At 44.6% G+C, this 24,733-nt stretch overlaps 1 protein-coding gene across 7 annotated transcripts in view; it reads right to left on the reverse strand.

The window, feature by feature from the left end:
• ADAM12 (ADAM metallopeptidase domain 12) overlaps positions 1-24,733 on the reverse strand; it is a 346,655-nt gene that overhangs the window by 57,212 nt on the left and 264,710 nt on the right. For all 7 annotated transcript variants that reach the window (XM_034985935.1, XM_034985934.1, XM_034985939.1 and 4 more), the window contains one exon: positions 1,751-1,928. In XM_034985935.1, coding sequence (XP_034841826.1) covers positions 1,751-1,928 — 178 coding nt within the window. The remainder of the gene's footprint in view (positions 1-1,750; positions 1,929-24,733) is intronic.

The following is a 24,733-nucleotide window of genomic DNA, read 5'->3' on the forward strand; positions in this document are numbered from 1 at the left end:
GAAGGTGATGGTGATTATGGTGGTGATGATGATGGTGATGGTGGTGGTGGTAGTGGCAGTGATGATGGTGGTAGGGATGGTGGTGGTGATGCGGATGGTGGTGATGGTAGGGATGAGGATGACAGTGGTTATGGCAGGGCGGTAATGGTGGGGTGGTGGTGGTGAGGGTGAGGGTGGCAGCAGTGCCCGTGGTGGAACTGGAATATGGAGCAAGTGACTGCTGGTGGTCATTCTAAACCTGAGAGTTCATGACTCTATGAAGAGCTGTCAAATTTATTTAGATTAAATAAAGAATTATGAGGACTTTAAATCAAAGACAAACCATTTTAAGGCCACATAGCCTCTCCTGAGAACTATGGATAATTTAAACTAATTTTGTTTTTCTTCTTCAAGTAATTAACAAAGTCTCTAAGGAATTTCCCCTTTGAATACCCCATCCCATGACAGTTTCAAGTTTTCCTTCACTAATCTTAAGAAGAGTTTCTATAGCCCCATGCATGAGGACTTGCTCCCATACAGCAATCACCCCCAGCATGTTGTGAGCACAATTTCTGCTGCTCTGGACAGAGCTGTTATCACAGATGAATCCCGGGTTTGGAAAGGGCACACAGACATTTGATGGGACCACCCCTATAAGCCCCATCCCCTAGTATTTATTCACTCCCTACATTCTTCCAGAAATGGCCAGACTGAGCCCCAGATCGGTCCTGCTGGTATGGGAAACCAGAGAGTCTTGGAGATGAAGCAGATGAAGGAGATTCTACAATCAGTTGCCTGTCTGATAAACACAGGAATCTGAGGGATAGCCCAGGTTCTCTGCACATTTCCTTCCACCGCAGAACCCCCTTTCAGAGCAGCTCTCCAGAACATGCTCTTCCTAAGCTCTCTCCAAGCCTGTCTGTGCATCCAGCTAAGCCCGCCTTGAACCCATCTGCCATTCCAGCTTGCATCAGCTCTCAGGGAGGGAATCCCACATGCAGACGGCTTGCGATACAAACTGCTTGCTTTGATTTAGACTAAACACAACCCCCTCCGAGCTTCCAGGAGGCACTTGTTTTTACCAGGAGGTCTTACTGTGTCCTTTCTCTTTCCTTCTCAAGATTATTCAGAGATTAAAAAGTGGCTGCTATCATTTTTATGTTGATTAACTTTATCTTGGGCCCTACGGAAACAAGAAATTTTCCTGACACTGGCTGGGAAACAGGGCTCAGTAAGCCATTTGCTGGATAAAAATGTTCCCTGCTTTTGCTAGTGAGCGAGGAGGCAGCAGCCTGGAGCCTCGGCTTGTGCATAATAGAGGAGGCTGTGGTATCAGGCAGAATTGCAACGCGGGCGGGAGCTCTCGGTTCAAAATGAATGTTGCTTATTCAAATTCCCCTCTGGTTGCTCGCCTTACAAAGAGAAAGAAAGGATGCTTATTAGCCCTCTGAAGCTAGCATCCCAAAGCTTTCTTCTCTGTTAAACTCAAAGCGAAATGCTTTTTTTTATTGTTTTTGTCCTCATCTTGCCTCACCTACATGGTGTCCTTCAATAGAGAAGATCCTTTATTGTTTCAAACCAGTGCTATGACTTCTGTGCCATCATTACAATTCGAGAGGGCCACCCTGGCTTGTGCGGCTGTTCAAGGTGGCCGTTTAGGACTTTCCATCCTGAGTTTCTAGCACTGTCATTCTGCTGCGTCATTCTTCCATGTGCGTGCTTTTTTGTTAGCTGTGGCCGCGAGGCAATGGTCCCGGGACGGGTCTCTTACCTCGGGCTCCCCACAGTCACACTCCTCTCCTTGTTCCACGTAGCCGTTCCCGCACTTCTGGCCCCCGAAAGACTGCTTCACTTCCGGCAGGTTAAAGAGGCACATCCCCACGCCCTTCTCCAAGCTGACCTCCAGGTCCTTCTTGCTACAGCTGCTGAACACCATGGGGAATGGGAACCTGTGGGGAAGAGCTGGGCCAGTCAGTTGTCAAGGCACAGAACGGGCAGGTGTTCATGGCACCTGCTGATGACCCCTGCCCACCTGTCCACTGTTCATCTCCGTGAACAAAGGCTTAACGACCTCGCACAAAACAAGGCACGTTCGGCTACCTCCCAGGATCTGCTCCTGGACAGTGCCAACGCTACCAAGGAGGAGGTGCTCTATCAAAATAGAAATGATCTTTTGATAGTTTTCAAGTCAACAAATTTAGCCAGAATGTCATTATGAACAACTATTAATGGTTCTGTATGAAACGATACAATGAAAAATGGATTCTTGGGACCTGCAGCTTCCATACAGTATGAACACATACTGATGTCCGTATTGGAAAGTACAAAGGAGACCCAAGTACAAAAGGCTGTGTTTATCAATTCCATGGCTCCACGGACACCACCCTGCTAGAGGTCAGGGCCGGCTGATACAGGCGTGTGGGTCTACGAAGGGCAAATGACTGCTTCCCAAAGCATAGCTATAAGAGAATGGAGGTGGCCAGAAACGCAGGTTCTGTTCTTGCCCCCAAATCCCAGGACTACAGAGGGCTGTGGCAAAGCTGGCCAACTCCCCTGGGACGTTCATGTTCCCCCTTCCATGGTCTAGAGGGGCTGTCCCATTCCCTCACTCCAGGGTGGCTCTATGACTAATTGTTGGCAATGGAACATGAGCAGAGGTGGTGATGGGGAGTGCTTCTGGCTGAAGGTAGTTAAGTGAGTGTTCTTCTTCAGGTCCTTTCTTTCCCTGCTGCCAGTTGGGCTCAGGGTATTCCAATGTCCCAGGAGCTGAAGGAGTCAGACATGGCACCTGGTCCTGCCTCAGTGCTGGGAGGGAAGCCACCTGCAGCTTACAGCCCCCAGCTGTCACATGGAAGGGAAACACACCTACAGCGGCTACTGTTATCCAACACACGTGGGGTATCTCGCTCTGTCTCCAAATGCATTTTCTCCTATCTTGAGACAGCAATGATTATAAGGGACAAGTGTGCCAGAAACCCAGAGGCTCTTACTACCTAGTGAGGAAGCAGGGGCCTGCTGACCAGTAAGCCTAAACACCTTCTTTCCATGCAGACCTTTAGGATGACATTATAACTGGATCCTAATCAACTGGCCAAACCAACGCAAGCTATTACATCTTCCTGAAGATGACAGTCTGGCCACCATTTGATACAGTTTGGCAATATTTCAAGATCAGGATAATTTCCTCCTAATACACTGATAACACTGTCTTATTCCTGCCCCCCCCCCAAGTGTTTTCTATCAATCTCAGGCTATTAACTCTGGAGTAGAATTCTTATCTATAAATAAATTGATAAGTGCAAATCTTGCTCTTGGATGGAAAGGCAAGAATAAACCAGGACTTATTTCTAGTGCTGTCACAAAGTTCCTTTGAAAATCTTTTTAACTTTCCTCAGCAGACAGATCGATTATAATTGATATCAAAATGATGCTGATATCAATTTTGATATCAAAATAGCTTCAAATGATGATCACAAGAAAATTCTAATTTTATCAATTTAGAAATGCTTTGTATTGAAAAGGCAATGGCACATTACACAGGGACTTGAGAGCACTTCTTCCCTTTGCAAAGAAATAAGTTTCATCAAGGCAAGGATCAGACGTTCTTCAATGCTGAGAGTCCTAGGACACTTAGGTACGTCAGGGCCTGATCCAGGAGGTCAAACATTATTCTCATGTGCCATGCAGCCAGGTGTTGTGATGAATTCTTATCAGTTCATTCTGGAAAGGAACTGATTTCTAGAATGTTTTAACAGCTCATTAGAAAAGACACTAGGATCACCTGTAAATCTCAGGAAGGGCTTAGGGCAAGAAGAACAGTAGTTGAGAGAAGCCCAGGGAAAGAGTGGTATGAATTAACCTGTTTCACAAGGGGGCAGAGAATGTCCACTAATGTCCAGAGGCTAGAGGGCAAATGCCAGCTCCAGTCCCAACTTACATAGGTCCTCCCATCTCGTTGTATTGCAAAATAACAAATACCTATTGGGCTTTGGGTAGATGACATTAAAGAAAAGGGATCGAGATTGATAAGGTGAATGGGATCAGTTTAAGTCCAGGATTTAAACTTCAGAGTGTTTGGGAGAGGAGAGGAGATCCTTGTTGGCAAAACCACATTTGTGTGCCTGTGCTAGATGCTGTCTGGAGTTATCCGTATAATAATGAATTTCAATTTCTCTTAGAAATAGGGGGATGAACAAAACATAGAAAAATCCTGACCATCATGGAGCTTGCATTCCAGTGGGGCAGGAAGGTAATGCATAAGGTAAGGGGGCCAAGAAAGTGTGCTAGAAAGGAACGTCAAAGAGAAAAATAAAACAGGCAAGAAGGAGAGGTTGTGTGTAGGAAGAATGGAATTTTTAGGAAGGCTGCTAGGGAAAGACATCACCAGGGGTGGGGGTGGCATTTGAAGCTCTCACCAGAAGGGTGTGAGGGACCAAGCTGTGGGCACATCTGGAGGAGGAATGTTCCAGGCACAGGGGAAAGCTGGTGCAAAGATACATGGAGAGATGTGACTGGACTAGAGGAATTTGCTCAGTAGAAGGCCCCTAGGCCACCTGAGTTCATGCCGATGGCAAGAAGACTACTATGGAGTATCATTAAGTTGGGGGGGGGGGGGCCTCTACCCTGCATGGACCAGGTACTGATAATGGTTAAAGGCATTTTTCATAAAAACTTCAAACTTTATTATTTTCCCCTTTTTAGCAAACTTTAAAAAAAAAAAAAGATTTGAGAGAGAGAGTGCACATGCAGGGAGAAGGGGCTGAGGGAGAGGGAGAAAGAGAGTCTGAGGCAGACTCTGAGCAGAGCCCTACATGAGGCTCAATCTCATGACCCTGAGATCATGACCGGAGCTGAAACCAAGAGTTGGACGCTTAACCGACTGAGCCACCCAGGCACCCTGAGCAAACTATTTTTGAATGACAAGCAGATAGAGAATATCTAAAAGTTATATTTAACCCAATGGCCCTTCATCCAATAAACAGAATTTAGTGAGGTAAAATGATTTCAAATCTCCAAAGGGAATTTGATGGCACCAAATATTAGATTCCTCTAATTATAATACCATCCTAATCGACACATATTTGAAAACATTTGACATCCAAATAGCCACTGGTTACACAATGCCTAGTGAACAATTGAGGTCTTGGCTTAAGGAGTCAAAGAACAGTTCATTCATTTTCATGAAAAATGTGCAATGGACCATGAACAAGGTATAGAAGCTACTCCCCAGGATGGTGTCAAGAATCCATGGACAGGATCTATCAGCCCAGTGATTAAGATGGCTATTTCCATGGACAGGATCTATCAGCCCAGTGATTAAGATGGCTATTTCTTCAGCCCAGTCACAGGTAAAAGAATGACACCAGGAGGATGCTTGGCATGGCCAAGCTCATCACCCCACTTCCTAGGTACCAACTCTGCCTTTGAGCTTTGGACGACAGCAGAATTAAACCTTATGGGTAGGGGCAGAGCAAGATGGTGGAGGAGTAGGAGACCTGGATTTCCTCTGATCCCAGGAATTCAATTGGATAGGGATCAAACCATTCTGAACACCTATGAACTCAACAGATCGAAGAAAAGAATAGCAACAACTCTCTGAACAGAAAAGCGATCACTTTCTGGAGGGTAGGACGTGTGGAGAAGTGAATCTGAGGTGATATTTGGGAGGATAGACGGCGTGAGAGGGGGCCTCCGTTGGCCGCTTCTGGCAAGTGATAGAGCCGGGGAGCACAAAATCGGAACTTTTAGAAGTCTGCTCCGCTGCAGGACATCGCTCCGATGGCTATGTGGGGGGTGGAACCCTCGCTGGGACAGTGTGGTCTCAGGACCCTCGGGGTCACAGAAAGACCGGGGGTGCCTGAGTGCGGCGGAGCTCCCAGGTATCGGAGCGGGGAAGCCGGCTGCAGAGACAGAGCCGAGGCACGGGCTCTCAGCTCAGGGCTGTCATAAACTGTGATCCACGGCACAGTCAGGCAACTACTCCTCCAGCAGGGAGCCAACAAGCAGCAGATCTGGGGAGACTCCCCTTCCTCCCCTGGGAGGAGTGGCACGGGAGCACACTGCAGGGATCTGCTGGGTCTGGAGACTCCACACCGAGTCAGGTGCCAGAGATAGAAACACTCGGTCACAGGCTGAGTGAGCACGGAGTGTGGCCAGAGACCAGGGAGACGGGAGTGATTGACTGCTTTTCTCTGGGGGCTCACTGAGGAGGGGGGTCCCGAGTTCTCAGCTCCTCCAGGCAGAGACTGGGAGGCCACCATTTTCACTCTCAGCCTCCAAAGCTGCACGGAAAGCTTGTAGGGAACAAAAGCTCCCGAGAGCAAACCCGAGCAGATGACTTAGCCCAGACCCAGCAAGAGCCGGGCAATTCCACCTCCTGCAAAGACATTTGGGAACCACAGCAACAGGCCCCTCCCCCAGAAGATCAGCAAGAACAGCCAGCCAAGGCCAAGTTTACCAATCAATGAGAACAGCAGAACTCCAGCACTAGGGGAATACTGCACATAAAATTTATGGCTTTTTTCCCATGATTCTTTACTCTTTCAAAGTTAATTTTTTTAACTGTTTTTTTTTTTTTTTAATTTTTCTTTTTCCCCTTTTCAACCAACATCCTATCAATCCCTTTTTTTAAAAAAAATTTTTATTTTTCATTTTTAGAGTCATATTCTATCCCTTCATAGTAGTTACCCGTATTTTTGGTGTATATATATATATATATATATATATATATATATATATATGTTGTTCTGTCTTTAAAATTGTGAGATACAGTTTCTCCTAACAGATCAAAATAGACCCTAAATCTCTAGTGTATGGCTTTGTTCTAGTCTCCTGCCTGATCACATTCTCTCCCCATTTTTTGTTTTTAAATCCTTTTCTTTCTTTTTTCAACCAACTTCTTATCAATTCCTTTTATAAAATCTTTTATAATTTTCATCTTTACAGTCATATTCCACCCCTTCATATTAACCCTTATTTTTGTACATATATAAGTTTTTCTTTCTTTAAAATTTTGGGAGGCACTTTCTTCTAACAGACCAAAATACGCCCAAAATCCAGTGTGTGGCACTGATCTATGCAACAGCCTGATCATATTTGATCATATTCTGGTTTTTCTGTTTTGTTTTTGTTTGTTTTTATCTTTATCTTTTTCTTTTTTCTTTCTTTTCCCCCGGTTTCAGGTCTTTTCTGATTTGTTTAGTGTATATTTTCTGGGCACGTTGTTACCCTGTTAGCATTTTGTTCTCTCATTCATCTATTCTCCTCTGGACAAAATGACAAGACGGAAAAAATCACCTCAACAAAAAGAACAAGAGGCACTACCGACTGCCAGGGACCTAATCAACATGGACATTAGTAAGACGTCTGAACTAGAGTTCAGAATGATGATTTTAAAGATACTAGCTGGGCCTGAAAAAAGCATGGAAGTTATTAGAGAAACGCTTTCTGGAGAAATAAAAGAACTAAAATCTAACCAAGTAGAAATCAAAAAGGCTATTAATGAGGTGCAATAAAACATGGAGGCTCTAACTGCTAGGATAAATGAGGCAGAAGAGAGAATTAGTGATATAGAAGACCAAATGATGGAAAATAAAGAAGCTGAGAGAGATAAACAACTACTGGATCACGAGGGCATAATTCAAAAGATAAGCGATACCATAAGACGAAACAACATTAGAATAATTGGGATCCCAGAAGAAGAAGAAAGAGAGAGAGGGGCAGAAGGTATATTGGAGCAAATGATAGCAGAGAACTTCCCTAATTTGAGGAAGGAAACAGGCATCAAAATCCAGGAGGCACAGAGAACCCCTCTCAAAATCAATAAAAATAGGTCAACACCCTGACATCTAATAGTAAAATTTACGAGTCTCAGAGACAAAGAGAATCCTGAAAGCAGCTCGGGAGAAGAGATCTGTAACCTACCATGGTAGAAATATTAGATTGGCAACAGACCTATCCACAGAGACCTGGCAGGCCAGAAAGGACTGGCATGATATATTCAGAGCACTAAATGAGAAAAATATGCAGCCAAGAATACTATATCCAGCTAGGCTGTCATTGAAAATAGAAGGAGAGATGAAAAGCTTCCAGGACAAACAAAAATTAAAGGAATTTGCAAACATGAAACCAGCCCTAAAAGAAATATTGAAAGGGGTCCTCTAAGCAAAGAGAGAGCCTAAAAGCAACACAGACCAGAAAGGAACAGAGACAATATACAGTAACAGTCACATTACAGGCAATACAATGGCACTAAATTCATATCTTTCAATAGTTACTCTGAATGTAAATGGGCTAAATGCCCCAATCAAAAGACACAGGCTATCATATTGGATAAAAAAAAAACAAGACCCATTGATATGCTGTCTGTAAGAGACTCATTTTAGACCCAAAGACACCCCCAGATTGAAAGTGAGGGGGTAGAAAACCATTTACCATGCTAATGGACACCAAAAGAAAGCTGGGGTGGCAATCCTTATATCAGACAAATTAGATTTTAAACCAAAGACTGTAATAAGAGATGAGGAAGGACACTACATCCTAAAGGGTCTATCCAACAAGAAGATCTAACAGTTGTAAATATCTATGCCCCTAACATGGGAGCAGCCAATTATATAAGGCAATTAATAACAAAAGCAAAGAAACACATCGACAACAATACAATAATAGTGGGGGACTTTAACACCCCTCTCACTGAAATGGACAGATCATCTAAGCAAAAGATCAACAAGGAAATAAAGACTTTAAATGACACACTGGACCAAATGGACTTCACAGATATATTCAGAACATTCCATCCCAAAGCAACAGAATACACATTCTTCTCTAGTGCCCATGGAACATTCTCCAGAATAGATCACATCCTAGGTCACAAATCAGGTCTCAACCAGTACCAAAAGATTGGGATCATTCCCTGCCTATTTTCAGACCACAATGCTTTGAAACTAGAACTCAATCACAGGAGGAAAGTTGGAAAGAACTCAAATACATGGAGGCTAAAGAGCATCCTACTTAAGAATGAATGGGTCAACCAGAAAATTAAAGAAGAATTAAAAAAAATTCATGGAAACCAAGAAAAATGAAAACACAACTGTTCAAAATCTTTGGGATACAGCAAAGGCAGTCCTAGGAGGAAAGTATATAGCAATACAAGCCTTTCTCAAGAAACAAGAAAGGTCTAAAATACACAACCTAACCCTACACCTAAAGGAGCTGGAGAAAGAAGAGCAAATAAAGCCTAAACCCAGAAAGAGAAGAGAAATAATAAAGATCAGAGCAGAAATCAACGAAATAGAAACCAAAAGAACAGTAGAACAGATCAATGAAACTAGGAGCTTGTTCTTTGAAAGAATTAACAAGATTGATAAACCCCTGGCCAGACTTATCAAAAAGAAGAGAGAAATGTCCCAAATCAACAAAATCATGAATGAAAGAGGAGAGATCACAACCAACACCAAAGAAATACAATTATAAGAACATATTATGAGCAACTATATGCCAGCAAATTAGATAATCTGGAAGAAATGGATGCATTCCTAGAGATGTATCAACTACCAAAACTGAACCAGGAAGAAATAGAAAACCTGAACAGACTTATAACCACTAAGGAAATTGAAGCAGTCATCAAAAAATCTCCCAACAAACAAAAGCCCGGGCCAGATGGCTCCCAGGGGAATTCTACCAAACATTTAAAGAAGAATTAATACATATTTTTATGAAACTGTTCCAAAAAATAGAAATGGAAGGCAAACTTCCAAACTCATTTTATGAGGCCACCATTACCTTGATCCCCAAACTAAAGACCCCATCAAAAAGGAGAATTACAGACCAATATCCTTGATGAACATGGATGCAAAAATTCTCACCAAAATACTAGCCATTAGGATCCCACAGTACATTAAAAGGATTATTCACCACGACCAAGTGGGATTTATCCCTGGGCTGCAAGGTTGGTCCAACATCTGCAAATCAATGCGGTATAATACAATAATAAAAGAAAGAACAAGAACCATATGATCCTCTCAATAGATGCAGAAAAAGCATTTGACAAAGTACAGCATCCTTTCTTGATCAAAACTCTTCAGAGTATAGGGAAAGAGGGCACATACCTCAATATCATAAAAGCCATCTATGAAAAACCCACAGTGAATATCATTCTCAATGGGGAAAAACTGAGAGCTTTCCCCTAAGGTCAGGAACGCGGCAGGGATGTCCACTATCACCACTGCTATTCAACACAGTATTAGAAGTCCTAGCCACAGCAATCAGACAACAAAAAGAAATAAAAGGCATCCAAATTGGCAAAGAAGAAGTCAAACTCTCACTCTTTGCAGATGATATGATACTTCATGTGGAAAACCCAAAAGACTCCACCCCAAAACTGCTAGAACTCATATAGGAATTCAGTAAAGTGGCAGGATATAAAATCAGTGCACAGAAATCAGTGGCATTCCTATACACCAACAAGACAGAAGAAAGAGAAATTAAGGAGTCGATCCCATTTACAATTGCACCCAAAACCATAAGATACCTAGGAATAAATCTAACCAAAGAGACAAAGGATCTTTACTCAGAAAACTATAAAATACTCATGAAAGAAATTGAGGAAGACACAAAGAAATGGAAAAACGTTCCATGCTCATGGATTGGAAGAACAAATATTGTGAAGATGTCAATGCTACCTAGAGCAATCTACACATTCAATGCAATCCCCATCAAAATACCATCCACTTTTTTCAAAGAAATGGAACAAATCATCCTAAAATTTGTATGGAACCAGAAAAGACCCCGCATAGCCAGAGGAATGTTGAAAAAGAAAAGCAAAGCTGGTGGCATCACAATTCCAGACTTCAAGCTCTATTACAAAGCTGTCATCATCAAGACAGTATGGTACTGGCACAAAAACAGACACATAGATCAGTGGAACAGAATAGAGAGCCCAGAAATGGACCCTCAACTCTATGGTCAACTAATCTTCGACAAAGCAGGAAAGAATGTCCAATGGCAAAAAGACAGTCTCTTCAACAAATGGTGCTGGGAAAATTGGACAGCCACATGAAGAATGAAACTGGACCATTTCCTTACACCACACACAAAAATAGACTCCAAATGGTTGAAAGACCTCAGTGTGAGACAGGAGTCCATCAAAATCCTAAAGGAGAACACAGGCAGCAACCTCTTTGACCTCAGCCACAGCAACTTCTTCCTAGAAACATTGCCAAAGGCAAGGGAAGCAAGGGCAAAAATGAACTATTGGGACTTCATCAAGATAAAAAGCTTCTGCACAGCAAAGGAAACAGTCAACAAAACCAAAAGACAACCGACAGAATGGGAGAAGATATTTGCAAATGACATATCAGATAAGGGCTAGTATCCAAAATCTATAAAGAACTTCTTAAACTCAACACCCAAAGAACAAATGATCCAATCAAGAAATGGGCAGAAGACATGAACAGACATTTTTCCAAAGACGACATCCAAATGGCCAACAGACATATGAAAAAGTGCTCAACATTGCTCAACATCAGGGAAATCCAAATCAAAACCTCAATGAGATACCACCTCACACCAGTCAGAATGGCTAAAATTAACAAGTCAGGAATCGACACATGTTGGTGGGGATGTGGAGAAAGGGGAACCCTCCTTCACTGTTGGTGGGAATGCAAGCTGGTGCAACCACTCTGGAAAACAGTATGGAGGTTCCTCAAAAAGTTGAAAATAGAGCTACCATACGATCCAGCAATTGCACTACTGGGTATTTACCCCAAAGATACAAATGTAGGGATCCGAAGGGGTACATGAACCCCAATGTTTATAGCAGCAATGTGCACAATAGCCAAACTGTGGAAAGAGCCAAGATGTCCATCAACAGATTAATGGATAAAGAAGATGTGGTATATATATATATACAATGGAATATTATGCAGCTATCCAAAGGAATGAGATCTTGCCATTTGCAACGACATGGATAGAACTGGAGGGTGTTATGCTGAGCGAAATAAGTCAATCAGAGAAAGACATGTATCATATGACCTAACTGATATGAGGAATTCTTAATCTCAGGAAACAAACTGAGGGTTGCTGGAGTGGGGGGTGGGGTGGGAGGGATGGGGTGGCTGGGTGATAGACACTGGGGAGGGTATGTGCTATGGTGAGCTCTGTGAATTGTGCAAGACTGTTGAATCACAGATCTGTACCTCTGAAACAAATAATGCAATATATGTTAAAAAAAAAAAAAAAGGAAGATAGCAGGAGGGGAAGAATGAAGGAGGGAAATCGGAGGGGGAGATGAACCATGAGAGACGATGCACTCTGAAAAACAAACTGAAGGTTCTAGAGGGGAGGGGGTGGGAGGATGGGTTAGCCTGGTGATGGGTATTAAAGAGGGCACGTTCTGCATGGAGCACTGGGTGTTATGCACAAACAATGAATCATGGAACACTACATCAAAAACTAATGATGTAATGTATGATGATTAACATAACAATAAAAAATTAAAAAAAAAGAAATGGGCAGAAGACATGAACAGACATTTTTCCAAAGAAGACATCCAAATGGCCAAAAGACACATGAAAAAGTGCTCAACATCGCTCAACATCAGGGAAATCCAAATCAAAACCTCAATGAGATAGCACCTCACACCAGTCAGAATGGCTAAAATTAACAAGTCAGGAATCGACAGATGTTGGTGGGGATGCGGAGAAAGGGGAACCCTACTACACTGTTGGTAGGAATGCAAGGTGGTGCAGCCACTCTGGAAAACAATATGGAGGTTCCTTAAAAAGTTGAAAATAGAGCTACCATACGATCCAGCAATTACACTACTGGGTATTTACCCCAAATATACAAATGTAGGGATCCAAAGGGGTACGTGCACCCTGTTGTTTATAGCAGCAATGTCCACAATAGCCAAACTATGGAAAGAGCCAAGATGTCCATCGACAGATGAATGGATAAAGAAGATGTAGTATATATATACACACATACACACAATGGAATATTATGCAGCCATCAAAAGGAATGAAATATTGCCATTTGTGATGACGTGGATGGAACTGGAGGGTATTACGCTGAGTGAAAGAAGTCAATCAGAGAAAGACATGTATTATATGACCTCACTAATATGAGGAATTCTTAATCTCAGGAAATAAACTGAGGGTTGCTGGAGTGGTGGGAGGCGGGAGAGATGGGGTGGTTGGGTTTTAGACATTGGGGAGGGTATGTGCTATGGTGAGCGCTGTGAATTGTGCAAGACTGTTGAATCACAGATCTGTACCTCTGAAACAAATAATACATTATATGTTAAAAAAAAAAAAAAAAGAAGATAGGAGGGGAAGAATGAAGGGGGGAAATCGGAGGGAGAGACGAACCTTGAGAGACGATGGACTCTGAAAAACAAACTGGGGGTTCTAGAGGGGAAGAGGGTGGGAGGATGGGTTGGTCTGGTGATGGGTATTAAAGAGGGCACGTTCTGCATGGAGCACTGGGTGTTATATGCAAACAATGAATCATGGAACACTACATCAAGAACTAATGATGTAATGTATGGTGATTAACATAACAACAAAAAAACCCTTATGGGTAGTGTGTTCACTACTCTGTCATGGAATCACTTACCCACTTACTCAAGAAGGAGTCTTCAAGAGTCTGTTATATTCAAAGCTCTGAGGAAGATCCCAAATATGGCTGGAACCCTTCCCACTGTCCCCTTGTAGGACCTTTGCCAAGGGAACTACCTGACACACCCATGCCCCACACCACCTCTCCATCCATAGAAATAAAATATGGACACATATTTACATATACATAAAATAAACATACCATATGTGCTTATCCATATAACATAGAATTTATATAAAAAGTAAAATTATAATTATAATGCATGTAATTATATTTAGTTAACATATACATATATATTTTTAAAAATAGCTATTGAGAACCTTCTTTAAGCTGGGTGGCATGGTGGGTGCTTTCTCATAGTAATATTTCTTTCTTTTTTTATACTTTTTTGCTGTTAGACTTAAAACTTCAAAGCAATTCGGTGAGACAGGTATTACTATTCTCATTTTGCCAACAAGATGAATGACTGGTTTGAGAGTTTACGGTTAGGGGATGGGAGACACTGGATTTGATTCCAAGTTCAGTTATTTAAAAACCCCATTTTCTTCATGACTGAGGTCAGTGCACACTGCATTACCTGGAGGGAACTGCCAGAACATGGACAGTGATCAATAAACTCTCGACATACTGATTTAAATAAGAAGGACACATCCTCGCATTGCCCAGCATACGCCTGGATCAGCGGTTCTCAAAGTGTGCCCCCCTGCATCAGCATCACTTGGCAACCTACTGGAAATGCAAATGCCCAGGCCCCACCCAGACCTACTGAGTCAGAGAAACTCAGGGGTAGGGCCCAGCAACCTGTGTTTTAATAAGCCCTCCAGGTGATTTTTCTTTTTTTATTTTATTTTTTATTTTTTTAAAAGATTTTGTTTATTTATTTGACAGAGAGAGATACACAGCAAGAGAGAGAACACAAGCAGGGGGAGTGGGAGAGGGAGAAGCAGGCTCCCCGCAGAGCAGGGAGCCTGATGCGGGGCTTGATCCCAGGACTCTGGGATCATGACCTGAGCCGAAGGCAGACGCTTAACGACTGAGCCACCCAGGCGCCACCAGGTGATTTTTCTAAAAATGGAGGTACAATCCATATAACAAAGTCCCCCATTTAAAAGCATGCAATGTAGTAGCTGTTAGAACATTCGAAATGCCGTGCCACTGTCCCCACTAGTAATTCCAGAACATTTATTTTCCTTACCCCCCTCCCCCAAACAAACCCCATACCCATTAAGCAGTCACTCTTCATTCCCTCCTCCCCGTAGTTCCTGTCAACTACTAACCTGCTTTCTGTCTCTTTGGATTTGCCTGTTCTGGACATTTCATAGAAATGCAATCATCCATTAAGTGACCTTTTAGGTCTGGCTTTTTTTACTTAGCGCAATGTTTTCAAGGTTCATCAATGCTGTGACAGTAGTTATTAAAATTAAGTTTTGGGAACAACTGATCTAGATTTAAAACTCAGGGGTCATAAAGGTAATAGGGACAAACCCACATCTACTTAGGTCAGAAAATAAGAAATACACTCTAGGTGCATCAAAGGTCACCTTTCATGCACCCAAATTAGAAATAGCTCTGTTTTACACCGTGGTTCCATTTTCTAAGGAAAAAAGCCCAATGTATAGCATTTTGAAAACATGTGATTATAGGCAGGTGCTAAAAATCGCATGAGTGTCTGTCTTTTAAAGCCAACTTCAAATCATGAATAAATTTTCAAATATCTTTCAGTGTTACACCAGAACGACCAACTAATCAGCACACTATATACTAATTAAGGTGCCATGGAAGGTTCTGGTCGTGAAACATGAGGTTTCTGTTCTGAAGCAAGTTCATTCCTCTTGCTAACAACCCCACTATATGGTAATTCTGCCTTCCTCTGGTTCATTCTGTTCCTGCCTCATGGTAGAGCTGCATTCCCTGTAACAATAATGAAAAGAACACTGCATTGGGCCACATAGTTGCCCGAAACGTCGAAGATCTTCCACAGCCCAGGGTCAGTAGTTTAAAAAGACAAGCCTCAGTTCTTTGCAGAGCTTTCAGGAAGCTCATCACAATGTGCTTTTTAACACTTCTCGTAAATTATCCCAAATATGTCAGGACAGCCGCTAATTGAATGGACATACAGCAATGAGAGACTGGTGCAAAGCAATAAGATGGGAACATTATTTAGAAAAGCAGCCCGTCTGCCAGAAACTTGCCCTCCACACAAGAATGCTTTCAAATGATTCTGCCTCGGGCCCAGAAACAGTGCTGCTTTCTGCTCACGGGCAGATGCCACACGGGAGTGACTGGCTCCTGCCCAGATGTGACCTCTTCTCTCACACACACCCACCTCTGCCTCTAGTTTTTAACTACCGAGGACACTCGGGGGTAAATTCACCACGCAGAGTGCAAGGTCAGAAATAAAATGTGGACAGACAGACAGCTGGGCGATGTGGGGAAAAAACAAAACACAAAACTCACTTTTTGAAAGAGGAACGCCACTTACAGCTTCTCGCTGTAAATGCAGCCCCTGCTTAATATTTTAGCCGTCACAAAGCTGCCAAGTAAAACATTTTTAGGGGTTACTTTTACTTGACAAATCTGTAGTCAGAAAATTCTTCGCTTGCAGCCACCTATTATGCATTTCCCTGCTATATTCTTGGGGTGAACCATACTAAGCCAATTTATCAGCCCTGACAGTAGAAGTCGGGAGTTATCTGCCTTGCAAAAGCTCTCCAGGTATTATCTGGAGACAAAGGCCATTCTTGTTGAAAACGAGGCAGCCAGGGAAAGCAGGTGTGACCAGGCTGGATTCAGGGGGGCGTTAGGTGACCATGCGCCAGGTTTCCCAAGACGCCCTCGCCTCTAATAAATGTGGGTTGGGTCCCAGAGTCTGAGTTCCCAGCTCCGAGCTCCGGGGGTGACATCAGTCTGTGTGCTGACTGCAGGAAAGACATGGAAGTGACCCGAGGAAGGCGGGGAAGTGGCCTGCGCAGCTGCTGAGAATACCTTGGAGCTGACACAACCGTGTGACAGGAAAAGCCAGCATCGCAGGAAGCCGGGATGGATGGGAAGCCTTCCAGATTTACTTAAATCGATTGGAAAAGAAAAAACCACCACCACCACCTCACTTCTCCCACAGCTGATAAATGATTAAGGCATAGCTAGTTTCAGAAAATATGTTGCCGACATTCTGCTTCCTGCTGATTTCTTTTTGCAGACTAGAGTGGAGTTTTATTTCCTCCTGACAGGAGAAGTGACAGATTCAGCAGGCCTGGGGGAGGGTGGGGAGGGGGGGAGGGGGGTGCTCTTTACCTGGGAATGTTGCACGGAGCAGGTGGAGAAGAATCGGAAGTAGAAGACGGAGTCTGAGCACCCCATCCATCAAAACTAAAGCCACGTTTTAAAACTGAGCCTCAGTTTTCACATCTATAGAATGGCTCAGGATCAGTGAGCTTCCAACAAAAATGCAGTGAGTCTCCAGTTAACTTCAAAGCACCGTGAGATGCTGGTTGCCAGTATTCATAGGAAGAAGCTGTGTATTTCTTTTTAGAGTGCTGCTTTGGCTACTTCAAATTACTGACTACGAGTGCCTTGTACATTCAAGGACTTAGAAACATTTCGATGGGATGCAGAATTTATCATAGTTGTGGCTCAAACGTAGCAATTTTTAGACTTTAAGACCACAAGTACCTGTCAGCTTGAGAGGAAAATGATTCAGGAGGCCGAGGGATGATCAGGCAGTTAAGTACGATTCCTCAATTGAATACATATATGGTGTGAAAGGAGCAAAAAGACCCAGCTCCAAAATGGAGCTCGACCAGAACAGGGACTAGGGAGCAGACACAACCAACCCACACAAATAAAAACGCATTTGGACGCCTCTTACCTGCCACGCAGACGAGCTTGTCAGCAGAGCCCAGAACCTCTTTGCAAGTCTTTCCCGAAGCTTGGGTCATGTGAGCACCCTCCCCGCAGTCCTCCAACCCTGTCCTCAGGCTGGAGTGTGACCCCAAACACAGCAGACCTGGCCTCTGTGCTCTGAGAACATCATCTCATGATGCATTCTGTGTCATTCGCTCCACAACTAGCCCGAAGACCTTTTTCAAAAACAACTCCTTAGTTTACAGTTCAGAGCTGATTTCTACTCAGCCCTTCTCCCTCCAGGAAGGAGCACAAACCCCACGTGATCATCATTGTCCCTTCCTAGTTAAGCCGGAGGCCTGTTTACAGTGAGAGGGTGCATGAGGTCACCATTACGAGGTCAAGTTTCAAACCCAAAATTCTAGGGCCATCTTCAGAAAAATGTTTAGGTTTCTCACAGTGGTGACCAGGACTGAAAACTCTCAATCAGCATACGCAGAATTGAGGTGTAAGCAAGAAGGTGGTGCTGTTGGGACCGGCCTGGTCTCCGGCAGCCTGGCAGGATGGAGGTGCAGCTCAGGGAGGCTGGCCCATTGCAGGCGTTCCTTGCCCCACACATCAGGGATAATGAGCATAGATATTAATAGCAGTTAGCACTAGTCAGTGAGCCCCTGCTGTGGGCCAGGAGCTCCGTGGGCCTTCTCACTCGCCCGTACCCCTGTGAGTCAGATTACATCATTTCTATTTCGCAGATGGGGATACTAGGCTCCAAGAGCTTATGTACCTCGGCACAGTCATCTCAGGTCTCAAAACACAGCTCTCTGACCTGAAGTCCCATGTTCTGCACCTGCAACCCACCTTGCTTCCACGGCAGTCAGGAGGCCTCTAGGAGTGTCTTCCAGAAGTTACTCCCAGGGTAGGGGCCTTAGGGCAGTCTCAGGCATGACCTGGCACAGATGACTTAGCCAGGAGGATCAGCATCCATGGATGGGCAGCTGTCCAGATGCCTGAGCTCCCTGAAGTCAGGTAGAGGCAGAAGCAAACCCTGAGATCCTGCACGTTACTCCAAGCATACCTTCAAGCACCGCCCTGTACGTCTTTGGCGTAATGGGAAACAAAGGCCAGGTCTTGGGAATTATCCAGCACACCTGAAGTCAAGCCCGGGCCAGAATGCACACACCTGCGGGAGGTTGTGAGCCTGTTCTGGCCCCAAGAAGCTGAGGGCAGAGAAAGGGGTCTTCCACCTGGAAGGCAGTGTGACTGCTGGGAGATTCCTCTGAGGTGTGTGTGCGGGGGGTGGGGGGGTGGAAGGGGACCCAAGTCTGCATTGTGCCCACCCACGGGTGTACAGCGCACAACCCTAAAAACCCTGGCTCACACACACCGAACGAAACCCAGGGTGACCAAAAGGAATTCCTCCTGTCATCTCCAGGAACGGAAAGGAAAGTGACTGCGTTAGGGCCAAACGCTGACCCAGTGGGCCTACCAGATGGGCTGCAGAAGGCAAAGAAAAGCACCAGGACAGGAGCAAATGATCAAAACTGGCCTTAGTAGGACTTGTCCATTGTTAATAGCAAACACCTGGGATTCAGAATGAAGCCATCTGCGGCACATTATAATTCATGGTTTTACATGTGAACTTTGATCCCTGCTCCTCCTCCCTGGAAACCAATTAAAGCACAAATGTAATTTCCTAGAATTTTTAATAAAGAAAGATACCAACTAAGCTCTGCCAGTCAGTTGAGAGGTACACGGGAGGTCTCTGGACGTTACCAGAAATTAGACCTCTCACTTCTGGGTTCTGACAGCTGTTTCCTCTTGAACCCAGGCCTGCAGGGCAGGGGGCTCACAGGCGGGGGACCCGGCCCATCAGAGGCTGTGTCTTAGATGAGTTTCTCAGCTTTGTTACAAGGAAAGGCCCCTGTCTCTGCGTGGGGCTCATCAGGGACTGGGCTCTGGCAGATGCAAACCGATCCAGAGGTGAGTAAGGGACAGTTTGCATGCCCGAGATAACTCTGGTCTTTCCTCCTGCCCTAGCAGACAGACCTGCGTAGATTATGCTAGTTGCTTCTGCTGGCTCTGAGAGTCTGTAACAGGGAAGACACTTTCAATCAAATGTGATAGAAGAAGTAGTCATGCTAGATACCTCCAAGCCACCCACCGGGGCTGCAGTTGGCATGAGTCCTGTTCTTGCCTCACTGAGCTCCTGACACTGGGGTTGCCATCAGGGTGGTGAGGGGTTGGCCCCTGGCTCCACCCCAACCCCCACCCCATGCCCAGTGGTTTGGAACCAAAGGCTCTTCCGCTCAGACACACGTGGGGAGGTGCAGAGGAATGGGCCAAGAACCAGAAGCTGTGGGCTGATATCTAGATCTGATCCAGACTAGCTATGGGGCCACTAAGCTCCCCAAACCTCAGTTTTCTCCTCTGTAAAATGGAGGTGATTGTCTTTGCCCTTTATTCGTAGGCACGATTAAATGAGAAAGGAGATATGAAAGTTCTTTGCAGACTGGAGAGTGGTCTATGAAATCCACAGGGCCTTATTCTTACCACTACTTTTAGATTTTATATTTTTGAGCCCTCTCCTCCCACTTCAGTTAAATTAAGCAAAGGGTTTCAGGAGAAGCCACTTCAGGAAGGATTCTACTTTTTGAAAGCAAATTGCTCCTGTCACCCTGATCTCCAGAGTATGTATGACAAAAGCAAATACTCAGCCACCTATTTACCACCCATTTCCCTGGGGTTTCTCAGCTCTTATTATAAAAGACAACAGCCTCAGAATCTTCTCTCCAGAGGTTCAGCCATTACACAAAAGGGGGAAAGATGGCCTCCCTCTGCATACATATGATTGTGCTGCAATCACCATCCATCCGTCTGTCCATCCATCATTCCACCCACCATTATCTATTCATCCACTGATCCATCCTTCCTTTCTTCTAGCCATCCATCTGTCCATCCTTCCACTCACCATTATCCATTCATCCACTGTTCCTTCCTTCCATCCATCCACTGATCCATCCTTCTTTTCTTCTAGCCATCCATCTGTCTGTCCATCCTTCCACTCACCATTATCCATTCATCCACTGTTCCTTCCATCCATCCATCCATCATTCCATTCATCATTATCCACTCATCCACCAACCCATCCTCCTATCCATCCATCCTTTCATTCAAGAAGTATTTATTTTACTTCACTATGTGCCAGGCACTGTTTTAGGTGCTGGGGACTTAGCAAGGACAAAACACACAAAATTTCTGACCTAGTGGAGCTGGAAGTGGGTTCTGCTGGATATTGTTGATTGCAGAAAGGCCTAAAAGTTCACCCTTGACCTCACACTGGAGCCTCCGTGCCATATGTCCTGGGGAGAGGAGGAAGCCATGGGTGTGTGTATGTGTGTGTGGGAGGGGGAGGGAAGCATTGGCAGAATTTCAGCTATAATGTTTTCACACATGTTCTACCACAAATAAAATGCTGGGTTAACGAGCAATGACAGGAAATAATTCTCTGCTGTTATAAGTTGAAAGAAGTTTGCAAAACTAAATGGTTTAAAATTGGGTCAGCTTGCCTGCCTCCCAGAAGTCGTCCAGGGACACTGCTCTGTGCCGAGAAGGCTTCAGTCCCCACACGAAACCCAAACACGGCTGGGGCCACGTTCATGTGGCAAACACAGTGGTAGGCCGAATGGCACAGCTCCCCACGACTCATCCTCAGCCTTGATGCATGGAGCCCGGCTGCAAGGAGCTCTCTCGAAGCCTCCAGCTGGAAGCTGAGCAGTTTCCTCTGACCATTACCCCAGGACAGATGCCCTTCTCCTCTTCCTGAGGCTTAGCTGCTGCAAATTTTTATTTGAGGTAAGTCATAGGAAGGTGGAAAGGCAGGGGCTCGGCACCTGGCGACTCAGCCTTATGTCCTGGGATTTCCACTTGGCTAGTTTTGAAAATGTAGGCAGTTCATTTGCCTTTCTGAGCCCCAGCTTTCTTCTCTTTAAAACAGGCATAGTCATACCCACCTCACACGGTTTACTGATGAACCAAGACATTGGAATGCAATCCTCTAGGATCAAAGTCAAGTTTTCCTATGGGCCTTTCCCCCAAACTGGATATTGAAGAAGCAGAGGCCATGCCGACCCATCTCCCCAGCGTGACCTCTCTGTTTTGTGTCCAGCTTAAGAGAGGAGGAAGATTCTACTGTGCCCTTAGGCAGTGACTTTTAGTATTGAGGCTCTGCATTAATTGCAGACAAACGCCCGTATTTTATAGTGAGCAATAGCTAATTACACAGAGAGGAACAAGAACATTCTCCATATTGGTGCGCCCTCTTGAACTCTTTTCAAGAATCTCTCCTGCCAGTTCATTTCCCCTTTATGATAATGTTGGGACGTAGCCAACAAAATTACTCTGGCTGGATAATTAAACTGATTCTGAGACTCAGTGTTTTAATGTTATTAGAGTTCCTCATTTTGTCCCCTCCTTGAATAAATATTTCCATTTCCCTCCCTACCCTTTGAAGGATGAAGTGAAGCCTTTCTTAAACCTTTCATTGAGAAAAAAAAAAATCACTTTTAAATGAAGAGATAATATGGGAAAATGATTTCCCACAAACCAGTTCTTATAAAATCCCCTTATGATAAATGTATTTCACGATCTCAGTTCTTCAGAGTTCGGTGTGTGGGGGGGTGAGTTTTAATTATGTGTATTTTGCCCTCTTCTTCAAGAATGCAAGTTATACCAAGAGTACAGACTTCCCAAATACATCTAATTTCTATCAATTCCTAACCACATCCCAAACTCTGAGGAATCTTTTACTGAAAAGTTCCCTTTAGTTCCTTGAAATACGTTTTCAGATAGAGGTCTCCTCAAACAGAAAACCAGTTTTCCAATAACGCAAGCTACGAATTCTTGGGCAGAGTCTACCTAACCTCATTCAATTCTTTAGGGTCCACACTGGACTGTGTTCCAGAATGTCTTCCCTGCCCACCATTCCTTCCAACTTTTTGCTCCTTGTTTACAATGAATTATCGTTGTTTTTACGTGTGAAGTGGTATCATGGTTATGTTAAAAAAGTCTCCTTATCTTGCAGCGGCATAACTTAGAGGTGAGATTCTATGAAATCCAGGACCTTGTAAGGAGACTAGCTTAGGTGCCCCTGCAGGGAGCCTCATGGCTCCCAAAATGTCCCCCGTCAGAGTCCTGAGGTTCTAATATGCAATCAGCACAGTTTACTTGCCTGTCATTCCACCACAGTATGAGTTTCCAGAAGGTTCCTGCCTTCTGTGTCTGGGCCCGCATTCTGCTCCCTAGGATCTGGCACACAGGGGCACAGTAAATGCTAGTTGAGTAAATGAGTGGTTTCGCGATGATTGGTTGCCTAACCCGATTTCCTGCAGCGGGCTGGTCCTGAGTCAGAGGCAGGCCTGATGTCTTCTTAGTTTTCATCAGAGAAGGCTGAACCTGGGTGGAGGCCATCCAGATGTGCTCCACGTCCAGACAGCTGTGTAGCAAGTAGGTATGCAATGAATGTTTCCTGAATTGAATTAAATGGCACTGAATGAGCCAATTATACAAACTTCTGAGGATGTCGCATGGCAATGCTTTCTGCTTAAACATGGTTATTTGATCCAGTTGTAGATGTTATTCCTGAATGTCCAACCTCAGCTTAATGTAAATTCTTTACACCACTGGAGAGCAAGGGGTCACCCTCCCGTGATTTCCTTAGCCTGCGTTATCCTGGGCGCGCAACACACTGCTCTCCGCTCTCCGCTGGCAGCCACGGAACATTCTTTGCTCAGGAGCTGTTTGCCAGCCTGGACAAAACAAAACCCAAATAGCTCCAAAACCCTAATCTTAGCAACAGCATGAAAACTATGCAGTAATTCCTTTCAGATACACACACACACACACACACAGAGGGAGTGCGAAAAGGCTCTTCCATGGCTCTTTGAAGTCGAGTCCTTAAAGGATGTTTACTGTAGGAACAGCAAAGTGAAATCCTAAACAGAATAGCACTTTGTACATCAAGTATGCAAGCCTGGAGAGGCGAGGGTGTGAGGTGTGTATGATGCACCACCTGGTGTGCTGAAGAAGGACCCTTCTCCTTGAATTCCAAATGCCTATTAATTACATGAAAATAAAACTAAAATTTATAGCCCATCACTTTGACTTCTTTTTTTTTTTTTTTTACAAGAAGCACACCCTGCCTTTTTAAGATAGACACAAACCCCTTAATTTGGCAAGCTATCATAGCTTGGATGCTGGTGATCTTAGAAGGGAAGAAAGCCTGAAAGGTTAAGTCAGATCAGATTACTGTCCTGCCTAAAACCCTCCAAGGACTTCTCACTGCCCTCGGGACAAAACCGTGTTCCTACCTGGTGGACTGGGCTTTGCTGGCCTTGGCTCCTCCCAACCCCCTTTGTCTCCAGCAGCACCAGCAACCTGTGCCCTCCAGGCCCCACCCCCATCGTGACCCAGCCCCCGACAAGCCCCTGGCCTCCGGTCAGCACTTTGGTCTTTACTTAAAGGTCACCTCCAAGAGGGCTCCTCCCCAAGCCCCTAATTAAAGTGGGGCCCCTGGCCCATATATTTCCTTTCCAACCTCTTCCTTTGTGTCCTTCAAAGCACTGCTCTTTAACCTGCGATTTTCAATGTATTGTTTTTGAAGTCTGTCTTCCCCCAGAGTGTGCAAGTTCCACGAGGCAAGAAGAGTGTCCTGTTCCTGGCTGTCACCCCGACATGTACGAGGGCACGTGAGACCTCGCAGCAGCCGGGTTAGCGTGCGTCCCAGACTCAGCTGCGTTCCTCCCACAACAGGCTCCCTTCCTCCAACTCTTGCTAACAGAAAACTTCCTGCAAAAAATAAAGGAGGCCCTGAGAGTACTTTGTGAATGCCAATACTGCTTTTTTGGGGGGTCCACTCTGGGAAGTGACATTTACAATTATGCTAAATATCCTTTTCCAAATGTGTTCAAACTATTCACATTTTTCTTACTCCTGTAAATGCTGCATGCTTCGTCCTCAACCCTTTCAGCCCAAATGCTCCAAGCAGCTCATTTACGGGTGGACTCCACTGAGTCAACTCCCACACGAATTCCCAGATACTGCTTTTGCCAAAGAGTGATTTCCAAGGCGGGTCTTCATGTGAACTAAGCGAAGACAGAAAACACATGCTCGCACACACTCCAGGCCTTGCGGTCATTAACGGTCCAACCTGTAAGGAACCCCCCCCCCCCACCCCTGCAAGCTCCCGCGGACGTCACGACACCGCGTTTAAGCAGGAGTGCACGCTAGTGCGGTTCTCCCA

Source organism: Mirounga leonina, unplaced genomic scaffold (assembly GCF_011800145.1).
Source record: "Mirounga leonina isolate KUSES-001 unplaced genomic scaffold, KU_Mleo_1.0 Mir_114, whole genome shotgun sequence".
Lineage (NCBI taxonomy): Eukaryota > Metazoa > Chordata > Mammalia > Carnivora > Phocidae > Mirounga > Mirounga leonina.